The 13896-nt window shown below is 44.3% G+C and overlaps 1 protein-coding gene across 2 annotated transcripts in view; it reads right to left on the bottom strand.

Annotated features, from left to right (window-relative positions):
- MED27 (mediator complex subunit 27) overlaps nucleotides 1-985 on the bottom strand; it is a 218366-nt gene extending 217381 nt beyond the window's left edge. The window contains exon 1 of one of the 2 annotated variants that reach the window (XM_043916543.1): nucleotides 746-985. In XM_043916543.1, the coding sequence (XP_043772478.1) occupies nucleotides 746-948 (203 nt within the window). In that variant the 5' untranslated portion in view covers nucleotides 949-985. The remainder of the gene's footprint in view (nucleotides 1-745) is intronic. The other variant, XM_043916544.1, reaches the window with a different exon arrangement.
- Between the last annotated feature and the right edge of the window lie 12911 nt (nucleotides 986-13896).

The following is a 13896-nucleotide window of genomic DNA, read 5'->3' as shown; positions in this document are numbered from 1 at the left end:
TTACAAGCATTCTCTCACTTCATTTCACTGATAAAGTAGAAGTTAACCTGTTAAGAAAGAGAAAGAAATATACAATCCTTAACTCTTAAGGACCACAAATTAGCTTTTGTTGGGAGGCCCAGGGTGGGGGTGTAGGGATGAGGCGTTCAAGCAGAAATTAAGCTGGTTAAGCCTGTGATAAGGTCTCTTTAGAGGCAGGAACTTAAGAGAAGCAGTGAGAGTGGGAGTGAAAATAGTGGTCAGGTGGTTAAGGGGTGGGGTAGAAGAAAAGAGGAAGAAGCCTGTTTCATCATGTCTTGGGGTGGGGTATGGGCTGGAACTGATGAATTCCAGGTTCAGGGAGGAAAACCTGTGGCCAATTAGGTGGAATACACTTGACTCTGGGGCACCGCTGAGCAGGTCCTTTTTGGCACTATTTGATCAGACGTGGTGGAGCCCAGAGGGCCCACAGGTGGGAACCCTGACGAGCCGAGAAGACGAGTGGAAGTTCATGGGAAGAGCACGTCCCCTCGTAAGGAATGGAAGGACCACAGAGGAGGTACTGGGCGGCGGGAGTCAGCCAAGAGCAGGACGAGAAGACAAAGCGGGGATGGAAGATGAGGAGGCCCTGAGGGGCAGGGAGAGGCTTGGAGAGGAAAGAGAGGGAGCAACGAAAAGAAAGAGCAGCCCGCGACTAAGGAGACTCCCGCGGGGGTGGGACAGGGTAGGAGGTCCCCGAACCCCCGCCCCTTCAGCCGGTACCTACTTGAGGTCCCGGTTGACCGAATGCAAGTTGTCCTGGAAGTGCGCAATGAAGGCCTTCTCCCGGCCCTCCAGCGTCTCTTTGTTCCGCATGCCATCCTTCAGGCAGTCGAACACCCTGCTCACGCTAGAGCGGAGGGCCTGAATGGCACTAATGGCCTGGGCAAAGGCCTCCAGGTTGACACCAACACTTAGCACGTCCGCCATGTTGCCGCCGCCACAGCCGGCTCTTCAAAACCGGCGAGCAAAAAGACGCGCCCTCTGATGACGCAGGCGCTAGAAGGGCGCTGGGAAATGTAGTTCTCGCGAGACTGGGCCGTCCGGGAGGTTTGTGAGACCACCCTGGGAGAGAGGATTTCCACTTTAAAGGAACGCGTGGGCAGGAAAGCGATCACCTGAATTTAGAGAAGTCGGGCTGCGCTCTTGGCTTTCTTCATGGTAACAAGGAAATACAGAAAGTTCCCTCACTTCCCCAAACTTGCACTCTTGGGAGTCATATGGAAATGAATTGCTCAGAGCAATAAAGGGTCCGTGGTGTAAAGGATTGAATAAAATCCTTCCATATTCGTAAATCAATGGGGGAGAAGGGAAATTTCTTCCCTACAGTAGAATGCCAGCTAATAAATGCAGAATGAATGATGGATAGAAAATTACTACTTGGCAACTGTTAGATTAATTATTGATTCAGATAGGAACTGAAGGTGCTAGGGGGTGAAAGGGTGAGGAATAGCAGCATAGTTACACAGTCTCAACGTTGCACCCCTCAAGAAACTTGCTAATTAAGAAGGAAAAAGTAATAATCCAGCAGTTTCCGTTCTGGCTATATAATAAAAAGAAGGAAAAGTAAGGTCTGGAAAAGGTATTCGTTATTTGTACGCCCAAGTTTGTAGCAGCATTATCCACAAGAGCCAAAAGGTGGAAGCAACCCAAGTGTCCATCCTGGGGTGAGTTCATTAACATGTGGCACATACACTCAAGGGAACATTTACTCAGTCTTAAAAAGGAAGGATGTTCTGACACATACTACAATGTGGGTGAGAGCATCCCCACTGGCTCAGCGGGAAAGAATTCACCTGCAATGCAGGAGACACAGGAGACTCCGGCTTGGTCCCTGGGTTGGGAAGATCCCCTGGAGGAGGGCATGGCAACCCAATCCAGTATTCTTCCCTGGAGACTTTCAGGGACAGAGGATCCTGGTGGACTGCAGTTCACAGGGTCACGAAGAATGGGACATGAGTGAAGCCACTGAGCATGCCCAGACGCATTACATGGATGAAGCTTAAAGATGTTATACTGAGTGAAATGAGTCAGACACAAAATGATAAATACTGTCTAATTCCACTTATGTGAAGTACCTAGAAGAGTCAAATTCATAGAAAGAGAGAGTAGGATAGTGGTTGTCAGGAGCTGTGGAAGGGGGAAGGGGGAATCATTGTTCAGAGGACATAATTTCAGTTTGGGAAGATGGAAAGGTTCTGAGCATGGTGGTGACAGTTGCAGAGCAGTGAGAATGGACTTAATGCTACAGAACTGGACACGTCAAATGGTTAAAGTGGTCATTTTAGGTTATATATAATTTATCATAAGGTTTTTTAATTCAATAATGTCAGTGAGGGAGTGGGTAGGGAATAATAGCTTCACAGTGAAGAAACCTGGCTGACACCACGCTAACAGGAGATCAAGGTCAAATCACCAGTATAGGACAACCCACCCCCTGATGTGAGGCACAGATCACAACATGACTTCTGTGATGTTCCTGCCAAAAAATGCAAACCCTGAATCTGCTCAGGATGCCTGACAAACTCAGAGACATTAACAGCCCCATAAGAAAGAAAGGTGTTTTATTGTCTTGGGTTTATAGAGTTTCATTTTCTACCTTACTTTTCTAGTGTGGCCATTTATAGTGTTTCCTAAGGCAAAGGGGTAGAGATAGCAGGAAACGTCTAGGTGTGGAATTGCAAAAAATTCATTGAGTCTCACTGAGCCTCAGTTTTCTCATCTGTAAATTAGGTCTAGTAATCATGCATGCATGCATGCCAAGTTGCTTCAGTCGTGTCTGACTCTTTGCAGCCCCATGGACTGCAGCCCACCAGGCTCCTCTGTCCATGGGATTCTCCAGGCAAGAATACTGGTATGGGTTGCCATGCCCTCCTCCGGGGGATCTTCCTGACCCAGGGATCAAACCTGCGTCTCTTGTGTCTCCTGCTTTGGTAGGTGGGTTCTTTACCACTCGTGCCGCCTGGGAGGCCCCTAGTAATAATACCTGTCTTTATAAAATAGCTGTGGGGTTTATAACACCTTGCAGGCAAAGCTTTTGAAATATTGCTCAGCTTACAATAAACACTCAGAAGAGCTTAACTGTGAGGAGGATGTGCTGAGAAAGTTTCTGATGAGACTGTGACCTACACTTCCATCCCGCACTTGAGGAGTCTTTGCATAGAATCAAGCAAGGATCAGCAAGGGTTCTATTCAAATTGTCCCCAATGACATCACCCTGTTGCCAAGAACTTGTCAATGAACTGTGTCCTATAGTTTGCTATTTTAAATGGTCTTTTTTAAAATCTTTGGGGAGGTGTTTTTGTTTTTTAAGATTTTTGCAGAAGATACTGTTTAACTCTACAAAAGTGAAGAAAAATATCTGTGTCTGTTGGCTGGTTTTGGTTATGGCTTCAGTTTATTCATCCCTTCCAGGGGAAGAGTAGAGAAGGCAAACTCCATATCATGTTTTGACACAATGCCAAAGAAAGGCAATGCCAAAGGATACTCAAACTACCGCACAACTGCACTCATCTCACATTCTAGCAAAGTAATGCTCAAAATTCTCCAAGCCAGGCTTCAACAGTATGTGAACCGTGAACTTTCAGATGTTCAAGCTGGATTTAGAAAAGGCAGAGGAACCAGAGATCAAATTGTCAACATCCACTGGATCATAGAAAAAGCAAGAGCGTTCCAGAAAAAAACATCTACTTCTGCTTTATTGACTACATCAAAGCCTTTGACTTTGTGGATCACACCAAACTGTGGAAAATTCTTGAAGAGATGGGAATACCAGACCACCTTACCTGCCACCTGAGAAATCTGCATGTAGGTCAAGAAGCAACAGTTAGAACCAGACATGGAACAACAGACTGGTTCCAAACAGGAAAAGGAGTATGTCAAGGCTGTGTATTGTTACTCTGCTTATTTAACTTATATGCAGAGCACATCATGAGAAATGCTGGCCTGGATGAAGCACAAGCTGGAATCAAGGTTTCTGGGGGAAATATAAAAAACTTCAGATATGCATAAGACACCACCCTTATGGCAGAAATCGAAGAAGAACTAAAGAGCCTCTTGATGAAAGTGAAAGAGGAGAGTGAAAAAGTTGGCTTAAAACTCAACATTCAGAAAACTAAGATCATGGCATCACTTCATGGCAAATAGATGGGAAAGCAATGGAAACAGTGACAGATTTTATTTTGGGAGGCTCCAAAATCACTGCAGATAGTGACTGCAGCCGTGAAATTAAAAGACGCTTGCTCCATGGAAGAAAAGCTATGACCAGCCTAGACAGCATATTAAAAAGCAGAGACATTACTTTGCTGACAAAAATCCATCTAGTCAAAGCTATGGTTTTTCCAGTACTCATGTATGGATATGAGAGTTGGATTGTAAAGAAAGCTGAGCATCGAAGAACTGATGCTTTTGAACTGTGGTGTTGGAGAAGATTTTTGAGAGTCCCTTGGACAGCAAGGAGATCAAAACAGTCCATCCTAAAGGAAATCAATCCTGAATATTCATTGGAAGGACTGATGCTGAAGCTGAAACTCCAATACTTTGGCCACCTGATGTGAAGAACTGACACGTTGGAAAAGACCCTGATGCTGGGAAAGATTGAAGGCAGGAGAAGGGGACGACAGAGGATGAGATGGTTAGATGGCATCACCGACTCAATGGACATGAGTTTGAGCAAGCTCCAGGAGTTGGTGATGCACAGGGAAGCCTGGCATACTGCAGTCCGTGGGGTCGCAAAGAGTCGGACACGACTGAGCAACTGAACTGAACTGAAGTCTTAGAGAATGAGATCCTTGCTATATATTTTGTCCCAGAGGAGAGGAGAGGTTGAGAACTGTGCTGCTCTATTTCTGAGCACACTCATGTGTATCTATAAACACGCAGTTTTTTGTTTAGAGTGGGGGGTTTGGCTGCACCATGTTGTATGTGGGGTCTTAGTTCCCCGACCAGGGATGGAAGCCCTGTTTCCTGCATTGGGAACATGGCATCTTAACCACTAGACTGCCAGGGAAGTCCCCATAACACAAAGTTTTGCATATAATTTCGGGGGGTTCACAGTCCCCACTAAAGCCCAAGAATGAACCTCTGGTTAGAATCATGCACTAAGGGAAGCAGCATGGGTGTATGGCCGGCAGCTAACTTGTAACTGTCAGCTCTCCGATGCCTTGAGCACAAGAGATGTTCACTCTGTGAGAGCAATGAGTTAACCCAGTATATTATATTTGCTTCCTGGATCCTCTCTCCAAATTATCTCATCTCTTTGTGTACCCAGATACCATCTCTCGCACCTGCTCAGCTGTCCTCCTGCCACCTTTCCCACACAATTAGATTTTTCTTTGTCTCTTTCTCTGATTCAGTGGTTTAGGCTCTGATTGGCACAATAAAGTACAAATACACTCTGCTCCCACCGTCATTAGTTTTCAGGATTTCTCTCCGGCTCCCCTCTTCTGGGAAACTCAGAAATTGATCAGTGGAAATGCACATTTCCCCTGAACCTTGTAAGGAGTCTATCATCACATCAACAAAAAAACATTTCATTTTGGAAAGAAATGGACAGAGCTTCTCTAAGGTGTTGTAAATTCTTGAGCATTTCGACACATATATGCTTGCATCTGTGTGTGTGTTTGTGGAATAGAAATCACTTTAAAGGAGTTCATTTCAAGAAATATCAGATTTTAATTATTATGATGTTATGTTTGGCTAAAAGGCAGTACCCTGCTACTAATATCTTCCAAAATGAGCAAGTCATTAGCTTGGTGCTAGCAGCTCAAGAGTATTAGAATGAGCAATCAGAATTAAAGTTGTCAGGATTTAATTAAAATACGCTGCAACACCCATCATATTCAGAGAGCATGTGTTAAGCATTCAGACTGAGAAAGCACCCTCATCAATTAATCATTATTAAGGATTCACTGGACACAGAACACTGCATTGGAGGGGTGCACGGAAAGTCACCAGAGATCTTTAAATTCAAATTCGCCCTGGATAAGCCACCTCGGAACTGAGCCACCTGCCGTAATCAACGTGGCACGATGCTTAAGACCTCGGGGGTGGCCCTGAGGATTACGTTGAGACAGCCCACGGTTCTGGGGACATGGTAGGCATTCAAGTTAGTCATTCAACAAATATAGATATTGAATGTGCTCAACATTTCGCTAAACAGCTGGGGAGCCAGTGGTAAAACCAGGCCCAGTGTTGCCTGATAAATATCACTGAAAATATCACAAGTGGAACATGTGTTCCTCCCTATTCACCCGCTTAAGACTCACGGCATCAATCATTTTTTAAATTGCTTGGAACCAAGTTTGTTATGATCAATTTAAGCACATACGGTAAAGAATCCCCTTTTGGTCTCTTCTGAACCTATCCCCGCTCCTGTTTTCCTCTTATTTCCTGCCTCTCACGACCTTGACACAATAATGGTGATGACGATAGTTATGGTGGTGACCAAAATTATCCCAGGGACAAGGAAGATTCCTGAAGGTCAGGAAGTCAACCCAGCTGGTGGCTCAGCCCCCCTGGGGTCTCTCAGGCAAATGGGTTAACCCTTCTGAACCTCAGTTCTTGCATTCAGAGGATAAGGAAGTGGGGTGGCCCCCAGAACTAACCATCAGGAGTGTAAGATTAGAGAATGATACAATGTTCAATGCATCCGTGCTCAGTCGTGTCCAACTCTTTGTGACCCCATGGACTGTAGCCCACCGGGCTCCTTGGTCCTTGGGATCTCCCAGACAAGAATACTGGAGTGGGTTGCCATTTCCTCTTTCAGGGGATCTTCCCAACTCAGAGGTCAAACCTGTGTCTCTTGCGTTTCCAGTATTGGCAGGCAGATTCTTCACTACTGAGCCACACTTAGGAAGTCCTAAGATTAAAGGAATTTGTTATTAATTCAAGAGAAGGAAAACAGGGACTTCCCTGGTTGTCTAGTGTTTGAGAATCCCCCTGCCACTGCAGGGCCACAGGCTCGATCTCTGGCCTAGAAAGATTCCACATGCCTTGGGACAACGAAGCCCATGGACCACAGCTGCTGAAGCCCGCGTGCCCTAGAACCTTTGCTCCACAACAAGAGAAGCCTCCTCAGTGAGAAGCCTGAGCACCACAACTCGAGAGTAGCCCCCATTTGCCACAAATAAAGAAAGCCCATGTGCAGCAATGAAGACCCAGCACGGCCAAAAATAGAAATAAATTAGTTAAATGTATTTTTTAAAGTTTTTTTTTTTTTTTAAGATGGGGGAAAGGGGAGAGTATCATTTGCCTTTAATGCTGATCACAACCACTGCACCAGGATTCCTGTGCTGCCAATGCATTTGTTTACCTAGCATCATCCACCAAATAAAAGCATTAAATAAGGATCCAAACAGAACATGTTCCTGTCTCGTGGTGTCCGCTCACAGCCTAGCAGGGAAGACAATCACAGATGGGACATGAAATGCAGTGAGGGCCAAGCCTGCCCAGGTAACCAGGTGCAGTTGGGGTGGGGGAGGCATAGAGGTAAGAGAGTTCAGTGGACAAAGTGGAGCTGTGACGTGATTAGATCTGTGTGTTTCTGAAAGTTCATACTCCAGCTGCAGAAGTGTCCAAGCTAGAGGCAGGGAGACTAGGAAGCCAGGAGGACCTCCACCTATAGAACAACCAACAAAGGACCACAAGCAAGCCATATTCTTCCCATCACAGGAAGCCAGGTGGTGTTTTAAATATTTTAGTAAATTATTGATTGCCCATCAGATGCTCACTTAATCAACCACCGAGTGTGTTGTTAGGGGCCTCTGCTTTCTGCCATGTTCATACGTAATTAAGTACAAAACATCTCGGGAATGGACCCTTTTACCAACACATTAGGCTGAATCACAGTGGAACAAAACACGAGTTGTTTGTGCAGTCTTGACCGCAGCCCATCTGAGGGAGGAACTGCCTTCTAATCCCATTACTGTGTTATGTGGATGCTGCGTTTTAATTAAGAGGGACCGTGGATGGCCAGCATCAGAAGCTACCAACCCTGGAACCCTCACCCAGAACCTGAGGGCAGAGGGCAGGTGCCAAGCTTGTGGGCTTCCAGGGGAAGCCAAGGTGTGGGGCAGCCACAGAAGCACAAGAATCTCTGTCTCAGCAACTCTCCTTAGCCCTCCTTCTCCTCCCCACACCCTCCTCCAGCTCCATGTCCCTGCCTCCAGCTACTGGTAAGCCTCAGGTAAGACCACATCAAGAAAGCTGACCAAGCAGATTGCTGACCAAGAAACAATCCATTCACCTTGGTGATGAAGCCTCATTTTTTTTTAATGTATTGCTTAATTTTTCCGATTTACAAATGTAGACTTACTTTGAAATCTTGGAAACTGTAGAAAAAGCCTGTACAAGAACATGAAGAAAAAAAAAGAACATGAATCTATGCAAAATTTCACTACTCAACGTTCTGATTATTCACACACATTATTTTACAAAATTGGAGACATACTATTTTTGTGGCCTCCATTTTTCATAGTGAAAGTGAAAGCGTTAGTCGCTCAGTTGTGTCCAACTCTCTGCAACCCCATGGACTGTAGCTCGACAGGCTTCTCTGTCCGTGGAAGTCCCCAGGCAAGAGTACTGGAGTGGGTTGCCATTCCCTTCTCCAGAGGATCTTCTCGACCCAGGGATCAAACCCATGTCTCTCGCTTTGCAGGCAGATTCTTTACCATCTGAGCCGCCATTTTTCATAATAGAGCCTAAATATCTTTCCCTATCATAAAACAGTCTTTGAAAATGTCTTAATTATTGCCAAGGATCCCATTTGATGGTTTAACATAATTTATTGAGGAGCCTTGCATGCTGCAGTCCATGGGGTGGCAGAGAGTCAGACACACCTTAGTGACTAAACAACAACAATAACAACTGAATCCCCCGTTGTTGGCCATCTAGGTTTTTCTACCTGAAACACCACAGCAGAGAACATCCTAAGTTGTCAATTTTTGTGTGTGAAGTGCACACATTCCTTGCAATTGATGTTTATTCACCATTTGGCTACAAATTCCTTCCCCTGTTTGGGGGATAATTTTGGGTTGGCCAAAAAGTTCGTTTGGGTTTTTCTGTAAGATCTTAGGGAATGGGTGCAGAGGAGAACCAGGAGACCAGTTTCCACCTTGCTGGCATCACCAGTCCATTCTTGGGAGCCCTGGCAGGGCAGAGGTGGAAGGAGCACAAGCTTTGGAGGACAGAGAGACAGGTGTTCTGGTCCCCACTATGCCACTTACGAGTGATCCCATTAGAGAATGTTTGGCTGCCACTAACAATTACGGAGAAAGCTAAAGGTAGTTCAAAGAGAGGGGGGCTTGGTAAGTGGCCTGGGAGTACCCATGGCTTCCGGGGCTGGGCGACGCTGACGCGTGCCCAACAGTAGGAAGGCACTTAACACTGCCGCACACTTTAGAAAGGTCACGATGGTCAACCTCATGTTATGTGTATTTTATCACATAAAATTGTTGAACAGCAGCAATTGTTGTAGAGCGACAGGTTTTATTTAACCCAATACACCCAAAATATGATCATTTTAACATCAACATTACTAATGAGATAATTTACATTCTTTTTTGCCTACTACATCTTTGAAATTCTTTATATGTAGCTAGTGGCTATACAGGAGAAGGCAATGGCAACCCACTCCAGTGCTCTTGCCTGGAATATCCCAGGGACGGAGGAGCCTGGTAGGCCGCAGTCCATGGGGTCGCAAAGAGTCGGACACGACTGAGCGACTTCACTTTTCACTTTCATGCATTGGAGAAGGAAATGGCAACCCACTCCAGTGTTCTTGCCTGGAGAATCCCAGGGACGGGGGAGCCTGGTGGGCTGCCGTCTATGGGGTCGCAGAGGAAGTTGGACAAGACAGAGTTGGACACGACTGAAGTGACGCAGCAGCAGCGGCAGTGGCTATACTAGAGGCTTCCCAGATGGCTCAGTGATAAAGAATCCACCTGTAATGCAGGAGATGTGGGTTTGATCCCTGGACCAGGAAGATACCCTAGAGGAGGAAGTGGCAACCCACTCCAATATTCTTGTCTAGAAAATTCCATGGATGGAGGAGGCTGGCGGGCTCATGGGGCTGCAAAGAGTTGGACAAGACTGACAGAGTCCAGTGGTTATAGTATTGGACAGTGGAGCCCTAAAAGAGAGGCAGATGAGAGAGAGCCAGAGTGGGAGACCGAGGATGGGCCAGCCAACCTGACCCTCGGTTGGCTTCATTCACCTCCCTGAGCTGGGGGATGGGACGCGGGAGGTGGCCCTTGTGATTGATGCAAGAATCATGTTCGTTGATATACAGAAAGCCCCAGTAAACTGTCTGGCACACAATAGCTGCTCCTGTAAATAGTAGTAATTGCTATTCATGTTCTCATGTATCCATGCAGAATGGAGATAACAATTAAAAAGGACATTATGCAAATTGTTCCTTTAAATGTTTGTAAGACAGCAAAGGAAATATGAATATATTCTGTGGGTTTTTTGAAAGGGTCATACTGAGATATTTCTGGGGAAGATGATATAATTTATGAGCTTTCCTTCTCAATAATATAGGGGGCCAGAAGTAAATGGGGGGAAAGGGTGAGAGAAGATTGACTGTCAGCTGATAATTATTGAAGCTGGTGATGAGTTTGTGTGTTTCACTATACTATTTGATATTTTCCATAATGAAAACAAAGTGTTTTTTTTTTTAAGGATATTATGTGTGTGTTGAACATGCCTTGTGGTTTTCAGATTCTAGGTCTTTTTGTTTTTTTAAGAATTTGTTGGTTCTGGTGACAGCCTGGTAGAAATAAATGATCTAAGTGGCTTCTTGGACACCAGAAGCAGCCCACACTGTCCACTGTGATGGTCACTGCTGGAATGGAAGAAGACAGCCTGGTATGGCCAACAGTCACTTTATTCCTTCTACATAATTTCCCCAAGAAAGAGACTTCTGTTTTCTCTCCACTCAAAAGGTGATGTCTCATGTTATCTGTTGTTATGTTGTCTTATGTTATCTTATGTGCGTTGAAGGCTGTCTAAATGGTAATTGACTCTATTCAACTGCTTTATTTCCAGGTGAGTTTGGGGTTTGTTTTTTTTTTTCATAATTGATTTGAATATGTAAGAGCTAACTATAGTAATCACTTTTGCTGAGTTCAATTACTGAAAGGCAAGGAAAGTTTTCTTTTTTTAAATAACAGCGTCATTGAAATATAATTCACATGCTTTAAAATTCACCTTTAAAAAGTGTTTTTGGCATATTCACAAAGTTGCACAACTGTCACTGCTATCTAATTCCAGAACATTTTTCGCTCCTCTTAGTCCCTGGAAGACACTAATTACTTTCTGTCTCTATGGGATTTGCCTACACTGATAATTTCGTATATATGGAATCATATGATATGCTGTCTTTTGTGTCTGGCTTCTGTCACTCAGCATAGTGTTTTCAAGACTTGCTTATGCTGTAGCATGTGGTTAGTTGCTCAGACTCCTCTGTCCTTGGGATTTCCCAGGCAAAAATACTGGAGTGGGTTGCCATTTCCTCCTCCTGGGGATCTTCCTGACCCAGGGATTGGACCCCCACCTCTTGTGTCTCCTGCATTGGCAGGTAGATTCTTTACCACTGTGTCACCTGGGAAGCCCATTGTAGCATGCATCAGTACTTCATTCTTTTATGGCCGAAAAAAAAAGGGCATGCCACGTTTGTTTTTGATGGACATTTGGGTTATTCCCTCTTTTTTGGCTATACTGCATAATATGGCTGCAAACATATGTGTACAAGTTATTGTGTTGGTGTATGTCTTAAGTTCTCCTGGATATTGATCTAGGAATGGAAAGGCTGGGTCAAGTTCAGTTCAGTTGCTCAGTCCTGTCTGACTCTTTGTGACCCCATGGACTGCAGCATGCCAGGCTTCCCTGTCCATCACCAACTCCCAGAGCTTACTCAAACTCACGTCCATCAAGTTGGTGATGCCATGCCATCCAACCATCTCATCCTCTGTCGTCCCCTTCTTTTCCTGCCTTCAATCTTTCCCAGCATCAGTGTTCCTTCCAGTGCATCAGTTGTTCCCATCAGGCGGTCAAACTATTGGAGTTTCAGCTTCAGCATCAGTCCTTCCAATGAATATTCAGGACTGATTTTCTTTAGGATGGACTGGTTGGATCTCCTTGATGTCCAAGGGACTCTCAAGAGTCTTCTCCAACACCACAGTTCAAAAGCATCAGTTCTTCAATACTCAGCTTTCTTTATAGTCCAACTCTCACATCCGTACACGACTACTGGAAAAACCATAGCTTTGACTAGATGGACCTTTGTTAGCAAAGTAATGTCTCTGCTTTTTAATATGCTGTGTAGGTTGGTCACAGCTTTTCTTCCAAGGAGCAAGTGTCTTAATTTCATGGCTGCAGTCACCATCTGCAGTGATTTTAGAGCCCCCCAAAATAAAGTCTGTCACTGTTTCCATTGTTTCCCCATCTATTTGCCATGAAGTGATGCCATGATCTTAGTTTTCTGAATGTTGAGTTTTAAGCCAACGTTTTCACTCTCTTCTTTCACTTTCATCAAGAGGCTCTTTAGTTCTTCTTCGATTTCTGTCATAAGGGTGGTGTCATCTGTGTATCTGAGGTTATTGATATTTCTCCCGGCAATCTTGATTCCACCTTATGCTTCATCCAGCCTGGCATTTCTCATGTTGTACTCTGCATATAAGTTAAATAAGCAGAGTGACAATACACAGCCTTGACATACTCCTTTTCCTGTTTGGAACCAGTCTGTTGTTCCATGTCTGGTTCTAACTCTTGCTTCTTGACCTGTATACAGATTTCTCAGGAGGCAGGTAAGGTCTTGGTCTGGTATTCCCATCTCTTGAAGAATTTTCCACAGTTTGTTGTGATCCACACAGTCAAAGGCTTTGATGTAGTCAATAAATCAGAAGTAGATGTTTTTCTGGAACTCTCTTGCTTTTTCTTGCTGGGTCAAATGTTAATTCTTTCTCATTTTTTGAGAAACTGCCACAGTTTTCCATAATGGCTGCAACATTATACATTCCCATCAACAATGTGTGAGAGTTATAGTTTCTTTACATCTTCGTCAACATTTTTTATTGTCTGCCTTTTTGATGATAGCCATCCTAGTAGGTGTGAACTGAAATCTCATTGTGGTTTTGATTTTCATTTCTCTGATGACTGATGATATTGAGCGTCTTTTCTTAGGCTTACTGGCCATTTGTATATCTTCTTTGGAGAAGTGTCTATTCAGATCCTTTGTCCATTTTTAACTCTGTCTTTTCATTGTTGCATTTTAAAAGGGTTTTTCAAATTAATTCTGAATGATAACCTGACATTATAGTGGACATAACTGAGCACAGAGTAAAAGTTCTTTGAGATATTCACCATACTAAACCTCATCCAAACTGTTAACAAGCATCCCAGATTGTACTAGATATGATGAGTTTTCATCATGACTAGCTCCCATCACCAAAATATCCCCAAAACCTTTCCATGAAAGAGAACAGAGGGAGGAAGAGGATGCCATTCCTTTTTATGCCTTGTATTTTCTGGGCAACTGCTGGCATCTGACTGAAGAGATTGCTCTCCAGGAATTGCTCCCAACAGGGGAGATATAAATGCAAGTCAACTAAAATCCAAACTGCTTTAAGATCAAGGCCATATGAATGGTGACCCCTGAGTTTGAGAAGAACTTATGGAAGGAAGAGTCACTTTATCTGGTAGGCAAAAAGGGCTCCTGAAGGATGTAGCACTCAGACTAATCCAGTCCTTCTCAAGTCTGGCTGAAGGATATTCTGGGTTTGATATCCATGGACCAATATCTACATATTGATCCTCAAACATATATTCAATAAATATTGATTAATCAAATATTATAAGGCCAGGGGATTCAACAGGGTA

Source organism: Cervus elaphus, chromosome 11 (assembly GCF_910594005.1).
Source record: "Cervus elaphus chromosome 11, mCerEla1.1, whole genome shotgun sequence".
In the NCBI taxonomy this organism is placed as follows: Eukaryota; Metazoa; Chordata; class Mammalia; order Artiodactyla; family Cervidae; genus Cervus; species Cervus elaphus.
This window is presented reverse-complemented; position numbering and strand designations above follow the sequence as displayed.